Consider the following 20,639-nt stretch of genomic DNA (forward strand, 5'->3'; position numbering starts at 1 on the left):
GATTGATGGAGGAAAAGAGGTTAAGAGAGTGGGCACTATAGGAAAGATGACTCTGTTTCTTTGAAAAATAGATTGTCTTCAAAAATGTATGTTCTCGGGGCCCCTGGGTGGCTCAGTAGGTTAAGCATCGGACTCTTGATTTTGACTTGGTCATGATCTCGGGGTCTTGGCATGGCCCCACGTCAGGCTCCACACTCATCAGGGAGTCTGCTGCTTGGGATTCTCTCCCTCTGCTCCCCACACTTGTGCTCATGCTCTCTCTAAAATAAATAAATCTTGGGGCACCTGGGTGGCTCAGTCAGTTAAATGTCTGCCTTTGGCTCAGGTCATGATCCCAGGGTCCTAGGATGGAGCCCTGCATCGTCAGGCTCCTTGCTCAGCAGGGAGTCTGCTTCTCCCTCTCCTCCCTGCTCATGTTCTCTCTCTCTCAAATAAATAAATAATCTAAAAAAATTATAAAATAAATCTTTTTAAAAATGTAAAAAAAAAGTTTATGTTCTCAGATAAGTTTATAAATGAGTTAGGATTCTTCCTCTTCTCCCTAACTCTGGCTTTCAAGGAAAACCATCCTTCTAAATTTAAGCCAAATGAATTAGAATTAGATAAGATTCTAATTCCTATCATCAACAACTCTAATTTGAGCAATTCTAAATGCATATCTCATCAAGTCAAAAATGCTGCTGGTAGGTGCCTATTATTGCTCAGAATGGCACCAAATGCTCTAGAATGGAATCAGAATGCTTTACAATCCCTTCCTTAAAAAGATGAAGATGTCATGAATATTTTAATGAACAAAATGAAGATATCAGAAGACACAGGTAATGGGGACACCTGCCATACATTTCTGAAGTCTCATACATGTGATCCTGGCCACACTATTCTCTGAATTCTCTTAAAACACGTAAAACCAATGCCGTATAGTTCTTTGGAATGGTCCAATTAATTAGCTTCCATGTGGGTTCTTTCACATTGGAAAATCATTCCAGGAGGACTAACTGGCAATATGTCTTAACATCTGAGGAATTAGAGACCTGACCTAAAATTTAAAATTTTTAAATTTTTAAATCTAAAATTTTAGGATACTGCTGAACTATATATACTGCTATGTAAAATGTTCTAAAGATGACTTTATTTATACTTACGAAAGAGAACTTAAAAGATGGAAATAGACCAAAGGATAAGTCTTCTGCCTTAAAAAACTCCAGCAATTCCTCCTCACCATTCTTTTGTTTGTTTGTAACTTACTGTACTACCTAGGCATTTTTGCCTTCATGATCCTCTTCTTCCATTAAAAAAATATATATATATATTTAAATTTATATGTCATGATGATATTTCTATAAAGACAAACATGTGAATATTATATATTAAAACATTTTCTTTGACCTAAAAGTTCATTTTCTTTGGATCTTACAAGAAGTTAGAAGATTTTAGAAGTTAGAAGATTTTCATGGGCCCCTAAGTGCGGAAACACAGCACAAAGTGAGGCTTCAGAAACATTATCGGCCTGGGATTCAGCGTTAACTGAAGCACCGGGCAACACCAAAGAACGCCAGGAAGGACGGTCTGTGCTGCGAAATCCTCACAACCACTTGAAAATAAAGGGAGATGCTAACGGGAACTAAGTAAGGATTCAGAAGAAAGCCATTTCCACTTTGCTACAAACCCAAACAAAAATAAGCGGTAGGGAGGGCAAGAGAGCGCTGTTGTTTGATGGGCACAGAGTTTCCTTTTGGGAAGATGAGAAAGTTCCAAGATGGGTGGTGGTGATGGTTGCAGTGTGAGTATACTTAATGCCACCGAACTACACTACACACTTGAAACAGTTAAATGGTAAGTTTTATGTTTGGTGTCTTTTACCACAATTAAAAGAAGCTGCAGACAGGAGCGCCTGGGTGGCTCAGTCGGTTAAGCTGCTGCCTTCGGCTCAGGTCATGATCCCGGGGGTCCTGGGATCGAGCCCCGCATCGGGCTCCCTGCTCGGCGGGAAGCCTGATTCTCCCTCTCCCTCTGCCTGCCTCTCTGCCTACTTGTTCTCTCTCTCTCTCTGTCAAATAAATGAATAAAATCTTTAAAAAAAAAAAAAAAAGAAGCTGCAGACAAGTGTGATTTCAACAATGAAAATAATATATATACAAGGTGATAACAGGGGTCATTCTATGTACTGAGATGGATGGTAGACTCTCTTCTGTATTTTATAAGTGTTCCATAATGAGCATATGACATTTTAATTTATACAAGGTGGTTTTATTTTTTAAGGATAAGCAAAGAAACCAAAATTTAGGAAGGGAGACATAGCCATCCGTTAATCAATAAATATTCACGGCAGGCCCACTCTGCCAGGCATTATGCTAGTTGCAGGGGATACAATAGGAAACAAGACAGAGAGAGCTGCTGTTCTCATATAATTTACAATCTTGCATATATATATATTTATACATACATATTTAAGGATTTATTATTTATTTATTTGAGGGAGAGAGAGAGACAGACAGCTTGCACAAGCGGGGAAGGGGCAGAAGGAGAGAGAAGCCCAAGCAGACTCCCTGCTCAGCACGGGGCCTGGATTGGGGAGGGAGGAGTGTTCGATCCCATGACCCTGAGATCATGACCTGAGCTGAAATCAAGAGTTGGACACTCAACTGACAGAGCCACCCAGGTGCCCCAAGTGCATACACATGTATTTAAACAGGTATATAGGCAATTCCAAAACAGTGCTATGAGAACACACAATGGGGATCCTAACCCAAACTCTGGGCTGGGGGTAGGGTGTGGTTAGAGGGTTTTGGGGGAAGTAGCTTCACCGTTTGACATTCAAAAGGAATAAATCTTATCCAGGTCAAAGATACTGAGGTGGGATTGAAGGAAGCGTTCTAGGTGTAGGGAAATGTCCGCAAAGGCAGAGGTAGGAGAGAATATGGCACCAATGAAGAGCTAACAGATGTGGTTAGAGCCTACAGACTGGGGGCAGGGAGAGGGTGGACTATAGAGGCTAATGGCCGCACCATGGAGGGACTGGGAGCCACCATGTCCTGGAATCCAACTTTGTATGAGGGCAGTTTAGAGCTATGGAAGGATTTAGGAGTGAGAAGGCCTCACCAGACTTCTATTTTAGAAGAGAATCTCAGGCTGCAGTGTAAATAACTGAATACAAGGACCAAGACTGTGGTCACATTAACATAAACAAGAAGTGATAGGCTGAGATAGGGTAACAGCCCTAGGAATGGAGAGAGGTGGGTAAATTCAAGACACCTGTGGAGGTAGAAATCCTGGATTTTGTGTTTAATTGGATATTACAGAAGAGTCAAGGATTACCCCCAGGGAAGCATCTTGGAAGATGGTAATATTTGCTGAGATGAAGAATAGGTGATAGACTGGAGATGGGGATGAGGGCAGGGGGAGAGGCTCAGTTTTGTAGAGTTGGAAATGTTAAAGCAACACCAAAAAACATATTTACATTTGGCCCTTGGCCATGTGTAATGGACAAGCTGAGGGACACATCCAGGTGAGATGCAGAATGGAGAGTCCTCGGTTTAAACGTCAGTGACTGGTAACCCCCAGGCCACGGGTGCAGATACACGGTCCCACAACTAATACAAGGAGCTTCCTCAGAGTCACTTCAGGCTGGCTCTGTCCCCCTGCCTTCAGTCAGGCATTGATTCCAGCCCTTGGCATTTTGACTGTGTTTGATGATAGAGGAAGCTCCTTTAGATTTTTTGTGTAGCTGGTACCAGAGACTGGTGCTCTCTGAGAAACAGAAGGAAAACTAGCACCATGTAGAAGGAGCTCAAGATACCTCAAGATACATATCTGCGCACAGCCTGGGTCAGATGCCTGAGTCCCGAGCCTACCTCCCAGAGATAGTGACTATACTACCTCAGGTCACTCTCAGTCACATTACCCTGCTTTGACTTTCTTCAAATCCTTCACCATTCTCTGAAATTAGCTTCCGTCTTGGTTTACTGTCTATCTCCCTTCCATGCCATGTAAGCTCTCACCTGTCTGGCTCATCAGAATCTCCTCAGCACCTAGACAAGCGCCGGGCACACAGCTGGTGCTCAATAAATATTGGTTAAGTGAATGAACAAGTGAGTCCACCCTGACGAAAGGGCAGGTGGGGCCAGAGAAAGATTGTTTTCTGAACGCAATTAAAATCCAATGCTATGGCTCTTGCCAAGTAAAGGAAATCCCGTGTTTCAAAAGTATCCGTAGCAAAGATCGTTTTATTTGTCTCCTTTGCCAGGGAACACTTTCTTATTTTGAGAATACAATATTGATGCCCTCTGACAAAAATCAGATTTTAAACAGCTGCAAAACACGTCATAAAAATAAAACTGATCAAAGGTATACTATTTTTATCATATACGGGGGAGGGGAAAAAAAAGGTGGTGGTTGGGGGGATCTACCACCACCACAGTGATATGGAAATAAACCAAAAAGCCCCACGTCAAAGCAGCTGCAGATATTTCACTTCCGGAGCAGTTTGTGAGGGGAAAGCAAAGTCTGCAGGTATTTTTATTTTACCTTCCGTGTAAAAATAAGCTGCTTATCTCTGCCACCAAATCGGAGGTGTACGGGAGCCAGCTTGTACTGGCTCCTATCAGCTGTGAGAGCCAGTTGTTATATTTTGAGAACAAGTTGTTAAACCGTTGGCAGTTTGAAATCAGCCGCGGTGGGAATATTTATACCACAGAAATCAGAAAAGAAAAAAAAAAGAAAAAAAACCCACAAAAAACCAACAGCCCATAAATCACATAGGGCATGAATTCAAGCCATGGAAGCCAGTGAGACCACTCAGGAGATTATGTGAAAAGAAGGCCCAAGTCAGAAGTCTGAGGAACATCAAACATTAAGACAAGCTAAAGAAAGAGGAGAAGTGTTAAAGAGGTGGGGGAACCCGCAGAAACGGAAGCAACATAGACCTGAAAGGATGAGAAGGTTTCATTGTCAACCTCGCCAAATGCTTCCAAGAGACTCCAGAATCAAAGTACCACAGACCAGTGCCTTAAACATGGAAATTTACTCTCTTCTGGGTGTGGAGGCTAGAAATCTGAAATCAAGGGGTCCGGCAAGGCCGTGCTCCCTCTGCAGTGACCGGGGAAGGATCCGTTCCAGGTTCCCTCCCAGCTTCTGGTGGTTCCCTGCAGCCCAGGAACCACCGCTGCAACTCCAGTCTCCACACAGCCTTCTCCCTGTGTGCATATCCGTCTCCACATTTCCTCTTTCTGTAAGGACATCAGTCAGAATGGATTAGGCCCCCTCCATTCCACTACAACTAGTTCTTTTTTTTTTTAAGACTTTATGTATTTATTTGACAGAGAGAGACACCGCGAGAGAGAGAACACAAGTAGAGGGAGTGGGAGAGGGAGAGGCAGGCTTCCCGCGGAGCAGGGAGCCCAATGTGGGACTCGATCCCAAGGATCCTGGGACCTTGACCTGAGCCGAAGGCAGACGCTTAACGACTGAGCCACCCAGGTGCCCCTCACTCCAACTAGTCGTTAACTAATTGTATCTGCAATGGCACTATTTCCAAATAAGCTCACACGCTGAGGTATAGGGGTTACAACTTCAGTGTATGAATTGTGGGGGCAATACCCAGGAATTCAACCCATGATGGACACCAAATAAGATACAAACACAAAGGTGTTCATTGGATTTTGTAATAAAAGGTCACTGGTGATGTTGGAGAGATGGATTTTATGACACAACGATAGGGACATCGTGAGGGTGGATCAAGGAAGAAGTGGGCAGTAAGGAAGGCCGCCAAGGGGAGGAGAGAGAGAGGGCAGAGCACGTTTGAGACGGGAAAGACCTGAGGACGTTTCCACACTGTGAGGAAGGACCCAGTCAAAAGGGAGGTTAAAGACAAGGGAGAGAAGAGATGACTGACAGAGCAAAGTCCTTGGGGAGGCAGCAGGAGACAGAGAGGAGAGAGGCACTATGGCCTGAGGAGAGAGAAAGGAAGAAAGCTAGACGTGGCCATGGTATGTGTGCAGGTTTGGTGGCTAGAAGAAAAGGAAGTTGTCCAGTGACTTCATTTTCTTTGGGAAAAGAACCGTGGTCATAGCCTCAGAGTGGTGAGGTGGAGGTAGGATCGGAGCTTTAAGGAAGTGGAAGATGAGAGAGGCAGGGAGCTGAAGAGGTAAGGGGTGGAACTAGGGCCCAGTAAGTCTGGAGGCCAAGAATGGATAGCGCAACCCATGTGCTGGGCCCTTCCCCTGAGCCCCAAGTGCTCACAGCCCGCTCTTCAGGGCAACCACTGAGACGGGAGGTAGAGGCAGATACATGAAAGTGGCTTATTAATACACACTACAATTCATAATTAGGTAATAGTTCTCGTTCCCAGACTTTATGGCCACCTTACAGATTCCGAAGAGGGAAACTACAGCTGGACTGAGCTAGGTTTGGGTTTAGCAGGAAGAACAGCAGGGCAGGAGTTTGGGGGATGTGATCACAAGAATGACTTGTGTGGTAAACCAAGAAGCCTAAGTGAGCCGTGGAAGAAGCAGAGACAGGAAAAGGCTGTTCAGTGGAGGGACCTAACAGATGGCTGTGGCAGATCCACAGAGTGAAAGTTTAAGGGGGTAAGGAGTGTCGTCCAAGAACGGGAGACTTTCACTTAAGATTTCAGATGTTAAAAGGTTCTTAGTGATAGAAAGAGTCAAGGCATGGCCATGGTATTAGGTGGCTGGAATGGGGTGAAGCCGTGTGTGCTAGTAACTGGCTCCCTAAAAACAAGTGCCCTGTTTTTTCACATTTGCCAATGTCCCTGGTGCAAACACCCACGGGGGCTGAGTTCAAGATGGCGGTATTGATGTCAGTGAATGCGGGGCTGGGAAGAGATGCACACAGTTCATAAGATGGTACAACCCAGTTCCAATTGAACACCAAGAGAAGAGGATTGTACAGTGTGGATGTGAAGAAATTGAGAGACAGTTTATTCAAGAGGACCTGAAGTCATCTAGGATGATGGTGGGACATGGGAATGGAGAGAAAACTGTGAGATCAACACCAATCTTTATTTTTTTATTTTTTAAGATTTTATTTATTTGTCAGAGAGAGAGAGGGAGAGAGGGAGAGCACAAGCAGGGGGCGCAGCAGGCAGAGGGAGAAACAGGCTCCTGGCTGAGCAAGGAGCCCAATGCAAGACTAGATCCCAGGACCCACAGACCATGACCTGAGCCGAAGGCAGATGCTTAACCGACTGAGCCATCCAGGTATCCCTAACACCAATCTTTAATCAATAAGGAGAAGTGAGTAAGAGCAAAGCACAGTGCAGGGATGGGGAGCATAGGATGAGGGGCCAGACATGGAGACAGTGAACCTCATACTGGAGTCATGACAGTCATCTCTAGCATGTGTTGGGTTCGTGCAAACTCAAGTGTTTTAGACACTTTGCATACATTATTTCACTCAATCCCAAAACAACCCAGTGAGGTAGGTTATTATCCTCTTTTTACAGACAAGGAACCTGAACAAAAGGAGGCTATTGCCCAAGGTAACAAGCCAGCAGGGATTTGAACTACATTCAGAGTGGTGGGAGATCACTTAGAGGCTGTGTTGGCAATGGGAAAAGGGCTGCAGTATTGTAGAAAGCACAGCTTCTACTCCAAAGGGCTCCCTCAGGGAGGCAGCCATGTCCACTTCTGCACTTGGGTGTTCAGAGAAGAGCCAAGTTTTAGGGAGGGTGGGCCATGCAAAGGGCTCCAGGGAGCACTGTGAAAGATTTGGGAGGGAAGGGAACGAGGAGCACTTAATCAGGGAGACAGTGCTTCTCAGGGGTCAAAGCATGTGAGTCTATGGCTCGTAATTGTTCTCAGTTCTCTGTTTCTCTGGCTGTGGTTATTCTCTCAGCAATAGGCACGTAGAGGGCCTGAGGTTATTTCCAATATTGGTTTTCAAAACGTGCACTTGACATTGATTAGAAGTGATTTTCTGAATATGAAAAGCAATTTCGTCCATGACGATGCAGGGATCTGATTATGGAAAGTCATTATTAATAACTATTTATCAAATTGGCAAAAAGGAATGAACGTTGTTGAAAAAAAATAAGCAAACCCTTAAGAAAAGTAAGCATGGGTTACCCCGGGTGGCTCAGTCGGTTAAACATCTGCCTTCGGCTCAGGTCATGATCCCGGGGTCCTGGGATGGAGCCCCACATCGGGCTCCTTGCTCAGCGGGGAGCCTGCTTCTCCCTCTGCCTCTGCAGCTCCCCCTGCTTGTGCGCTCTCTCTCTCAAATAAATAAATAAAATCCAAAAGAAAAGAAAAGAAAGCACAACTGCAGAATTACTGCTGTTGCTGTTTAGTACCGGCTTGTCTGCTCTGGAGTACTTAGGGTCTCCAGCACTGACTTTGCACTCTACTTTTTTTACCTTGTATTAGAGAATCCTGCTTGTGTGTGTGTCTTTTTTTTTTTTTTAAGATTTTATTTATTTATTTGAGAGAGAGCACGGGTGCACAAGAGCACGACGAGCGGGGGATACAGGGGTGGGGAGAGGCAGAGGGAGAAGCAGACTCCCCGCTGAGCAGGGAGCCTGACGTGGGGCTCCATCCCAGGACCCTGGGATCATGACCTGAGCCGCAGGCAGACGCTTAGCCAACTGAGCCACCCAGGCGCCCCTTTGCGTGTGTGTCTTGTTTGAAGTGTGGACCTCACTGCAGAGAAGGTAACCACTAGCCACATGTGGCTAGGACTGGAAATGTGGCTAGACTGAATTGAGATGTGCTATGAGTATAAAATATACACCAGATTTTGAAGACCTGGTTTGAAAAAAATGTAAAATATCTCATTAATATTTTTATATTGATTACATGTTGAAATGATAATACTTCGGATATTTTGTGTTAAATGAAATATATTATTAAAATCAACTTCACTTGTTTCTTTTACTTTCTTTTTTTTTTTTTTTAAGAGAGAGCATGAGCAGGGGGTGGGGGCAAGAGGGAGAGGGAAAGAGAGAATCTTAAGTAGGCTCCATGCCCAGTGCGGAGCCAGAGGCAGCTCCATGGCATGACCATGAGATGATGACCGGAGCCAAAATCAAGAGTCACATGCTCATGGGATGCCTGGGTGGCTCAGTCGTTAAGCGTCTGCCTTCGACTCAGGTCATGATCACAGGGTCCTGGGATCGAGCCCCGCATCGGGCTCTCTGCTCTGCGGGGAGCCTGCTTCTCCCTCTCCCACTCCCCCTGCTTGTGTTCCCTCTCTCACTGTGTCTCTCTCTGTCAAATAAATAAATAAAACCTTAAAAAAAAAAAAAGAAGAGTCAGGATGCTTAACTGATTGAACCACACAGCCGCACCTCTTTTACCATTTTTTAACATGGCTACTAGGAAATTTTAAATTGCATATGTAGCTGGCACATGACCCATCTTTGAGGGTCAGTGCCTCTTCGGAGCTCTGCACATAGTCAGGCATAGGAAATTTTTTTTTTTTAAGATTTTATTTATTTATTTGAGAGAGAGATAATGAGAGAGAGCACATGAGAGGGGGGAGGGTCAGAGGGAGAAGCAGACTCCCCGCCGAGCAGGGAGCCCGACACAGGACTCGATCCCGGGACTCCAGGATCATGACCTGAGCCGAAGGCAGTCGCTTAACCAACTGAGCCACCCAGGCGCCCAGGCATAGGAAATTTTTGATTGGGTTGTTGATTAGTTACCTCTGGGAAGAAGACACGCTGAAAAGATGCTTCTTTCCAATTCTAGAATGTTCTATCACTGGCATTTAAGTTCTGTGTACTCTATGTTCTCTAATTACAAATGTGAAAAAAAGAAAAACCACATCTGTTTGCCATCGTGGGAAACCAGAACAATGCCACCTGATTAAATGTGCTCAGGCCTCTGTTGAAGCTCTGAGGTCTGGGCCCTGATTCTCCCACTCTCAGGTCAGTCCTTCTTTTCATTACATCAGTCTTCTCAATTTGTTTCTGGGCATTCTTTTTCCTCTATACCCTACCCTACTGCCTTTAAAAGATATAAACTGCTTTTAAGAAACAAAACAGATGAACATAGGGGAAGGGAAGGAAAAATAAAATAAGATGAAAATAGGGAAGCACATCATAAAAGACACTGAACTCTAGGAAACAAACTGAGGGTTGCTGGAGGGGAGGTGCATGGGGGGATGGGGTAACTGGGTGATGGGCAGCATGGTGTAATGAGCACTGGGTGTTGTATGCAACTGATGAATCACTGAATTCTACCCCTGAAACTAATAATACACTGTATGTTAACTAAATTGAATTTAAATAAAGAATCTATATCTATATACTGCTTACTTTATTTTTGTGCACTCTTGTACCTGCAATTAGTATCTGGGCTCAGACTCTGCAACTTCATGAACAGCTGGTTGACTAGGGGTCATTTACTGAGTCTCCCTAAACCTCACTCTTCATTTTTTAAATTAAAATTTTTTATATTTTTTTAAAGATTTTATTTATTTGTCAGAGAGAGAGAGAAAGCACAAGCAGGGGAGTGGCAGACAGAGGGAGAGGCAGGATCCCCGCTGAGCCAGGATCCCGATGCGGGACTCAATCCCAGGATCCCAGGATCATGACCTGAGCCGAAGGCAGACGCTTAACCTACTGAGCCACCCAGGCATCCCTCTTCATTTTTTTTTTTAAATGGAGATAATAATAGTCCTGCCCTCATAGTCTTGTAGTAAGGACTAAATGGATCAAAACCTAGGAGATGCTAGGAAGAGGACATGACATGCCGAAGGCTCAGATAGCACCAGCTATTTCTGTTACCCTCTCCCTGCTCCTTTAGCTTTCATCTGCTCAGCTCTTGCCATCTTTGCCTTAGCATCTTCACTTTTGAGGAAATGGAAGAGAACAACACCCATCTCACAGGTATTAAGCTTAGTGTTGCTATCTGAGATGGGCAGATCCCTTGGGGCACTGTGCTAACCGTCCTGGGGAGGTGGACTCTCAAAGACCCTAAATCAGAAGCCAGGTCTTAGCAGACAGTGAGAGGAAGCTCCTGCCTATTCGAGCGTCAGTCTTGTAAGTTGCAGCTGGGAATAGCTGGAAGTGCTGCAGAAGCCCCTGGGGAGCAGGCATTGAAGACAGCCAAGGGAGTGGACTGGAGTGGTCAGGAGCCAGCCCAGGAGAGAAAACCATATGAAGAGGGATACACTGAGTTCTGTAAACCAAAGAAATACTTTTATCTATTGCACACTATACTCTTTTGGTTTCATTATCCTCCCGCCTTTAACCAAAAGGTGGGGGCCAGGGGGAAGAAAGAGATACGGGAAATGAAGAGACAAAGTATCACCCCTGCTGAATTGCAGACCCGAAGTTCTGTGTGTGTTGGGGGTGGGGAGGATGAGGGTGGTGCTAGTCAACTGGTTAGCTCCACCGCAGGGTGTTCAGGCCTGGATCCCCAAAGTTGTGCTGTAGGTTTTTTCTTTTGGTTCTGTTTCTCCAGGAAGAATCCCCAGATGCCTTCCTTGGGGAAGGGCGGGGCACATGGTAGCCTCAGCATCAGAAAAGGCCTGGCGTTCTCACATTTCAGTAAGTGGTTCAGTTAGTGCCTCTGTTTTCAGCAGGGCACCTCACACTGTCTCTTCCCCTCCCATGCCCCCACCCCACCTCCCAAGCTAGGCCCGGGGTCCTCAGATACTGAGCCCACAGTTCAGAGTTTCTCCAGAGTCATCTTTCCGTCTCTCCCAACCACCTGCTGTGTGATATCAGCTTCCTAGCCCCAAGAGGAAGGGCAAAAAGTGGGGCTGGGCTTCCTCTGCACCAGGCAATTCTCCCTCCCCTGCCAAAGAGAAAGATGGAGGCTAGCTATGATCAAAAGAGACACCCAGAGAACTGGTGAACGGTTAGTAAATACTCATCATTTTCCAGGAAGAAGCAATGAGCTTAAATTTTGAACACTCTGTGTCAAACCCTTGCTCCCTACTTATTTATTATCTCATGAAATCCTCATAACAGTCCTACAAACTGTTTAGAAGTTCTATGCTACAGGTGAAGGAATGGAGGCTTGGAGTTGCCAAGCCTCCTATAACAACCAAGCCAGCCATCTTTGGCGGAGCTGGGAATCAAGCCAGGGTGGTCTGACTGCCAGTCTCTTCACCATTAGGCTACCTGCTTTTCTTTACAGAATACATGACCAAAATTAGCAATGGCAGCTGACAGCATGGGCGTAGGCAGGAGAACATGTAGGTGTCTGGGAATGAGGAGATTCCCAGCTGTTTGGACTGGTTGAGGTGTGGCCATTTCTGGAGGCTCTCATGACCTAGATAAGTGGCCTAGATGACCCGGGACTGTCCCTGCAGCTCCCTGTCCTGGGATCAGCCTGCACTCATGGGGCAACGGCCAGTGAACAAGCACCAGTTTGTTTCTCTCAGGCGAGAAAAAAAATTACGGCTGATTTTGCAGCCTCGTGTTGGAAAAATATCTTTTTATTCAGGCTCTGTAAGTCACTGCAATGGTCTCCTAAGTCTCATTTATTTAATATTTAGATTTTTTAAAAAACAGTCTAATACTGGAAATCTCTACCTTGTGCTTAACTTTGCTGTGAACCTAAAACTGCTCTTTAAAAGTTTATTTTAAAATATATAAAATTATATTTTATACACACACACACTTATTTTCCTTTGAGGTCTTTTCTAACTTTTTTTTTTTTAACCTTCCTAACAGAGTTTAAGAGCGGTAAGCCTGGTCCACGATCTTACCGTTCTATACTGTGCTGCGAATTCAAGGGCTCATAGCCCTCCAGGCGCACTTGCCTGGGTCCCCTCCTCCAGGCATGTTTCTGGGGTCGGTGGGAAATTTCTTTTCCAAATTTCCCCGTAATACCTGGCCCTTAGTTGGCGCTCAGGCCACACTTGCTGAATGAATGAAGGCGGGAAAGAGCGGTTTGGGGGCGGCTGCCTCGGGAGAGGGAAGGAGGGCAAGAGACAGAGACCGGGAGACGGAGGGAGATAAAGGTCCCCCCCGGGCGTGGATGTCAGGAAGGCAGGACACAGGGACAGGCCGGCCGGCGCTTACCCCAGGAAGGTGAGGAACCGCGGGTCGGTGGCCAGGTTGGCGTCGATGGTGAAGGACAGGAACGCGGGACTCACCAGGTGCACCGGCCGCTCGGTGGAGAAGCGCAGCTCCACGGCGTCCTCGGCCTGCGCGGGTCCCGCCCGGGCGCCCGGGGAGAAGGGACCGAGCGGCCCCAGGAGCAGCAGCAGCGGCAGCCCCGGCTTCCAGCGCAGCGGCATCTCGGGCTCACCTGGCCGGCCCACCCGCCAGCCGCCTCGCAGCCGGAGCTGAGAACTCGCGCACTTCCTCCCGCCCCGTCACAGCGCCCTTTTCTCCCTCGCGCCTCCCCCTCCCACTGCGCCCTGCAGCCCTCCCACTCCTGCCCTGCAGCCCTCCCACTGCTCCCTCTTCCCGCCGCCCCGCCTCCCCCGCTCGCTCCCACTTCCTTGCACGCTTTCCCCCCCCCCGGGGCCGGTCACGCCCCCTTACGGAATCACCCACACCCACCCGGAGGGTGCGGACCTGGCCAGGAGCCAAGTGCCCAGGAGCCCTGGAGAGGGAGCGCCCGCGGACCGGCCCTGGGCATCCCGACCCCAGAGCACAAGGTCCTTGAGCACGGTTCCCACCCGAGGCCTCATGTGGGTGGCGCCGGGTCTTCTGACGCTCAACTAGAACCTCCAGCTGGGCATTCATCGCTCCCCGCCTCATCTGGCTTATAAGCGCTTGCTTGTCTCTTGATTAACCGTGTGTCCTCTGACCAGGACACACGGTCAGAGGTGTCCTTTTACCTGAGAAGTCGGACCTGGGCGTTGGCTCACCCACAGCTAGAAAGAGATCAACCTTCAAAAATTCCTACCAGCTTATCATGAAAACAACACTTGGCAGAGCCTTAAAGTATCAGGTGCTTCAGCACCTGAAATTCAGGACGCCAAGCCTGAGTTTGGGGTGGTGACTATCTCTCCAATTTGGAGTCTTTGCCAAATTTCTCCTCTGTAAATTTATCTTTAGCTGTTGGGCAATCTCCTTCAGTTTTCCCTTGATGCCTTACATTGATAGATAATTGTGAAAAGCACCATGCACTTACGGCTCACTCTATATGCCTGATGCCCTAGGAGATGCTTTCCTTGTATTCTCTCGTATTTCCACCTCCCTGCCAAGTGTGTATTATGCTCAGTTTACACAGGAGGACTCAGGCTCTAAGACATTAACATGTCCAAGTGTCACAGTTGGGATGTGAAGACAGTTACACAACCTCGGGCAGATGGTAGCCTGTCTCAGCTGAAATATAACTTCCTCAAAGAAGCTGTGCTTGGAACGCCAGGCAGCTGAGAGTCTCCATGACGTGTTCTCACTGCATCCTGACCTGGCTAGAACTTGGCACATCTGCTAGTATTGTGATTATTGCTCCCACGTTGGCCTCACCTGCTAGACTACAAACTCCATGAATGCAGAGATGGCCTTTGTCTCGTGTAGTGCACTCATTAAAGTTCATGGCATCCTGCTTGGCACTTAGTGGCCATCCAATAAGTATTTGTTGACTAAACAAATGACACCAAGACCCTTAGGATTTTCTACTGAGATTGCACCACCTATAAAACAATACATAAAAATGGACGAGGGATGGGGCACCTGGGTGGCTCAGTTGGTTAAGCGACTGCCTTCGGCTCAGGTCATGATCCTGGAGTCCCGGGATCGAGTCCCACATCGGGCTCCCTGCTCAGCGGGGGGTCTGCTTCTCCCTCTGACCCTCTTCCCTCTCGTGCTGTCTCTCATTCTGTCTCTCAAATAAATAAATAAATAAATAAATAAATAAATAAATGGACTGGGGACACGTGGTTGGCTCAGTCCGTAGAGCATGGGACTCAATCTCAAGGTCATGAGTTCAAGCCCCACATTGGGTGTAAAGCTTACTTAAAAAAATAGGTAAATAAGATGAACCATGAGAGACTATGGACTCTGAGAAACAAACTGAGGGTTCTAGAGGGGAGGGGGTGGGGGATGGGTTAGCCTGGTGATGGGTATTAAAGAGGGCACTATTGAATGAAGCACTGGGTGTTATATGCAAACAATGAATCATGGGACACTACATCAAAAACTAATGATGTACTGTATGGTGATTAACATAACAATAAAAAATAGGTAAATAAGAATAGATTGTTGGGGTTCCTGGGTGGCTCAGTCAGTTAAGTGTCTGCCTTCAGCTCAGGTCATGATCTCAGGGTCCTGGGATTGAGCCCCGCATCGGGCTCCCTGCTCAGAGGGAAGCCTGCTTCTCCCTTTCCCACTCCCCTTGCTTGTGTTCCCTCTCTCGCTGTCTCTTTCTGTCAAAAAAAAAAAGAATGGATTGTTTTGAAATGTATATCTAATTTGCATAGATCTGTCTATTCTCAGGCAACTTAAAAGTTAACTATATAGCTAGCTGAAGAAGGTGACAGTTTGGAGTTTGTGTGTGTGTATCAGTTACTATTTTGCAACCTGAATCAAGTTGATATCCGGAAACAATACATAAGAAAAAAAATCATACATAAACACCAAGTCACCAGGAGACTATATGGTGGTAGACACGGAGGTGGAAAAGCAGACGCCTAGGCTCTTTCTTTGCCTTTGCCATGACATTGACCCAAATGCAACCTCAAAGAGCAAAACTCACAACAATTTCTTTGGAATATTTGGGTGATTTGAAAAGTGGATCTTTGCAAGTTTTCTAAACAGTGAGTCCTCGTGACATCCTGAGATGTGGGCAGTGCAGTCCACATATAAGTTACTGATATGGAAACTGGGAAAACATAAATGAGGAAGCGAAGAAAAGCAACTTGCACACGTGATGGTCTGTGGTTGAGATTAGATGAGTTTCTGGCTCCTGGATCTAAGTTGGTTTGATCCATTCTGCCAGAGAAGCGATATTGATAGAAATGATCCTTTCTTTCAGAGACACTTTGCAGTTAGACACCCTACATTCTTATGGCAAGTTCCAGCTTACATACATCCTAGCGAGAGCCCTTTACATGCATCCTAGCACCGCATCTTGAAAGGTTGTGGAAAGTTGGCCACTTTTTCCACCTCCCAGAGCCCCCATTTCCTCGTCTGTAATGTGGCAATAATGCTGCATATTTCACAATGGTTTTTTTGAGAACTTACTTAATATATGTAACACATATAGCTCCATATACAATATGAAGTAGGTGTTCAATAGATGTTTTTATTAGTAGTAGTACTTCATTTAATCTTCACAATAACCTTGTCAAGCAGATTTAGACCTGGCCTTCTGATTCCAAGTCCAGAGTTTTCCCACTGTGTCACACAGATTTGGCGACTCACAAATTATGTGATGATAATGAATTAGAAATAAAAATTTTCAGGGGTGCTCGGGTGGTGCAGTTGGTTAAGCATCTGACTCTTGGTTTCGGCTCAGATCATGATCTCACGGTAGTGATCTCACAGTTGTGAGATTGAGCCCATGTCCTGCTCCACACTCGGCACAGAGTCTGAGATTCTCTCTCCCTCTCCCTTTGCCCCTCCCACTTGTGCTCTCTCTCTAAAATAAATAAATAAATAAATCTTTTTTTAAAAAAAGATTCTCCCTCTCCCTCTGCCCCTCCCCCATCAAATAAATAAATAAATAGATGAATAAATAAATAAAATCTTTAAAAAATAGATAATAATCTTCAAATTAGGACAGTTCATGGGGACCATTTAATAATTATAAAGTGGTATCATTTCCATGTGGTCTTTGGGTTGATTTTCTCTAATGGCACTGGGCTTTTAGGGACTCACACGAGGTCAACAACTGGTCAACAACTAGAAACACTCATAAGACAACAGGCTGATTTCAGGGCATCTTCAGAAAATAATAATCTTTTTACTCAACTGTATAGAAAATTAAGATTTTCTTAACATAGAAATCCCTTAGTGGGGGTAATTTCTTAAGCATTTTTTGTTCCCTTTAGGCTGTGTAAATAGTTCACATAAACTATATTGTTTTGAGATATTGGGTTAGACTTACTAAATTTAAATTTTAGTTTAAATTTTTTGGTTCTCAAGCTATAGTCTAAAACAAGGAAAAACTAAAAGCAAATATGTGCTAGAGTCTGGAAAGAAGGGCTTTAACCTGTATTGTACATGCTGTTCTTCAAGATGCTTTCACATATTTGTCTATTTGTCTAGTCATTCAAATATTTATTGGGTGCCTACCATGGGCCAAGCATTCGGCTAAGCAGCAGTAAGCTTACATTCTCTTCTATTAAGTTTATGTCTAGGGGTGCTTGCGTGGCTCAGTAGGTTAAGCACCTGACTCTTGGTTTCAACTCAGGTTATGATCTCAGGGTTGTGGGATCGAGCCCCACATCGGGCTCTGGGCTCAGTGCCAGAGTCTGCTTCTCTTCCTCTCTTTCTGCCTCTCCACCCACTCACTCTCTCTAAAATAAATAAATCTTGAGAAAAAAAAGTTTATGGGGTGCCTGGGTGGCTCAGTCAGTTAAATGTCTGCCTTCAGCTCCTGTAGTGATCTCAGGGTCCTGGGATCGAGTCCCAGGTCGAGCTTCCCTGCCCAGTGGGGAGCCTGCTTTTCCCTCTCCCTCTGCCCCTCCACCCTGCTCGTGCTCTCTCTCTCTCAAATAAATATAAAATCTTAAAAAAAAGTTTATTTTTATATATACCCTATAAATATGTATTTCTCTGAGTTTGTAGGAAAGTGGCTACTTGGAGCCAGTAAGTGAGCCAGAGGGTGTCAGAGAAAGCAGGAAATGTCCTTAGAATAAGGACTCATAAGTTCCAGCAGTCACACACACACACACACACACACACACACACACACACACACTAACCAGGTGGGTTATTAGGGTGTAGGATGAAGGATTATCCAGAAGTCCTCAGGGGAGAGCTGACTGCCCTATTTTGGTCACCTGTCTCTGGAATGATGAAAGCCCTGGAGACCCTATTAATTATACTCATGACAAAAAGGCACAATAAAGTGAATTCAGTGGGACATTATTTATTGTTACCCCCAGGCTCTGTAAACAGTGTAAACAATATAAACATGGGACAGAAAAGGAAGAGTTCCAGGAAATGCATTGGAAATAGGGAAGTGGTTGGGGTGGGGAAACAGGTAGGAGGAATCCTATCTTAATGTTATGTGTTACATAATACACTTATTATGTATTACATTATTACACATATTACATAATACATATGTAGGCAAGACTCTTTACTCTGTTCTTGACTTCTGACCAGGCATCAGGTAGTTTTGGGCTCTCTCAAGAAATAAGTGCTATGCTACTGGGTATTTATCCAAAGAATACGAAAACACTAATTCAGAAGGATATGTGCACCCCAATAAACAAAAAATATGTTTATTGCTGCATTATTTAAAATAGCCATATTATGAAAGCGCCCAAGGGTCCATTGATAAATGAATGGATAAAGAAGAAGTGGTATACACACACACACACACAAACACACACACAATGGAATATTACTCAGCCATAAAAAAGAATGAAATCTTGCCATTTGCAACAACATGGACGGAGCTAGAGAGTATAATGTTAAGTGAAATAAGTCAGTCAGAGAAAGACAAATACTACATAATTTCACTCAGATGTAGAATTTAAGAAACAAAACAAACAAATAAAGGAAAAGAAGAGAGAGAGACAAACCAAGAAACAGACTCTTAACTTAGTAGAGAACAAACACATGGTACCAGAGGGGAGGTGGGTTGGGGGATGGGTGAAATACATGAAGGGGATTAAGAGTACACTAATCTTGATGAGCATCGAGTAATGTATAGGATTGTTGAATCACTATATTGTGCACCTGAAACTAATATGATACTGTCTGTTATCTATACTGGAATTAAAATTAAAAACATAAAAAAGAAAAAGAAAGAAGAGCTATGAAGTGGGATGAAAGTATTTCCTGCTTTTTTGGCTCCAGATAAGGAGTTAATAAGGAAGGTGGGGTATGTAGGAAATAGTCCGTGCAGTGGAAGTGATTTAGTGGGAGGGACTGAGGCCTTATAATGGCTGCTGTTTGCATCGAGACCACAGCTGAAGTGCCTGTTGACTGGTCAATGAGTTGGGAAGGCAATAGCTTCTACAACTTTTATTGAATAGTTGGTTCAGGCATGATTGTGCGATTATTGAATATTGCATTAGACTTTGTCATAATAGGAATAGGAATAGAAAACAGAAAATACTATGGGTGAGAAACATGGGTCTCATTAAGTCCCTTCATTTGTGAGCAGGTGGGAAATTGTTAGGTGTGCTAATAGAGACAAATCTTTATCTTTGATCTGATGTTCTTCAGATGTAAGCAGCCCAAATGTGTATTTATTTCTGAAGGAAAAACTCATATTAAAGAATCTATTCAAAAATGTTAGAAATAACCTTATTATAATTCCACTCGGACAAATAAACTTTATTTAAAAATTATGAAGGAATTGGGGAAATATGGATATCCCCTGGATAGTTAATGGTATCAAACCAGTTACTGTTAACTTTCTTAAGGCAGGATAATGGCATTGTGGCTATTTTTCAAGATTCCTTATCTTTTAGAGCTACAGGCTGAAGTGTTCGTGGGTGCACTGATATGGTGTTTGGGATTTGCTTCAACATAAACTCAGTACAGGTATGGGCGAAGTAAGACTGTCCATGAGTAAAGATTTTTGCAGCAGAGCAATAGGTAAGTGATGCTCATGGCATCTCTGTTACCTGTGTGTCATGAGGAAGCATGTGTTGTCTTTTCCCAAAATGGAAATGGCTTTGTCTTATTTCTGCTTGTAAAATGAATTCGTGTACTTTGTTAAAAGTTAGTGTATCTAGAAGCAACTCAAATGTCCATCGATGGGTGAACATAAAATGAACATATGTAGTATATACTTACAATGGAATATTGTTGAGTCTTAAAAAGGAAGGAAATCCCATCACATGTGAACCTTGCAAGACAAGTGAAATAAGCTGTATGATCCCACTTACGTGAGGTTCCTACATGAGTCAAATTTATAGAGATAGGAAGTAGAATGGTCGTTGCCAGGGGCTGGGGCAAATGGAGGATGGGGAGTGGTTTAATGGGTCAGCTCCAGACTTGCAAGATGGAAAAGTTCCAGGGGCGCCTGGGTGGCTCAGTCGTTAAGCGTCTGCCTTTGGCTCGGGTTGTGGTTCCTGGGGTCCTGGGATCGAGCCCCGCCTTGAGCCCCGCCTTGGGCTCCCTGCTCCGCGGGAAGCCTGCTTCTCCCTCTCTCACTCCCCCTGCTTGTGTTCCTTCTCTTGCTGTGTCTCTCTCTGTCAAATAAATAAATAAAATCTTTAAAAAAAAAAAAAGAAGGTGGAAAAGGTCTGGAAATCGAGTTCACAACAATGTGAATATCCTTAGCACCACTGGACTGTACACTTGAAGACAGTTGAAATGGTGAATTTTACGTGATCTTTTTTACCACACTAAAAAAATTTTAGCTACTACATATAGAAAAGGAATAGAGAAGAAAAGAAATATCTCCACAATCTTACCACCTAGAAACAGTTAGCATTAACTGATATGCATCCTTCCATACAGTTTACTTATGGGTACACACACACACACACACACACAATTTTAATTAAATATGGGATCATACCCATTTAGTAAATATGTTTTCATGCACCATTTCAATGGCTGCAGAGTTTTTCACCGT

General features: G+C 44.7%; 1 protein-coding gene across 2 annotated transcripts in view; it reads right to left on the minus strand.

Annotated features, from left to right (window-relative positions):
* Positions 1 to 13,311, minus strand: part of HPSE (heparanase) — a 38,096-nt gene extending 24,785 nt beyond the window's left edge. For both annotated transcript variants that reach the window (XM_064584716.1, XM_064584715.1), the window contains exon 1: positions 12,998 to 13,311. In XM_064584716.1, the coding sequence (XP_064440786.1) occupies positions 12,998 to 13,215 (218 nt within the window). In that variant the 5' untranslated portion in view covers positions 13,216 to 13,311. The remainder of the gene's footprint in view (positions 1 to 12,997) is intronic.
* Positions 13,312 to 20,639: the final 7,328 nt, after the last annotated feature.

Source organism: Mirounga angustirostris, unplaced genomic scaffold (genome assembly GCF_029215605.1).
Source record: "Mirounga angustirostris isolate CCGP_5_RB_7025 unplaced genomic scaffold, mMirAng1.0.hap1 SCAF_2, whole genome shotgun sequence".
Lineage (NCBI taxonomy): Eukaryota > Metazoa > Chordata > Mammalia > Carnivora > Phocidae > Mirounga > Mirounga angustirostris.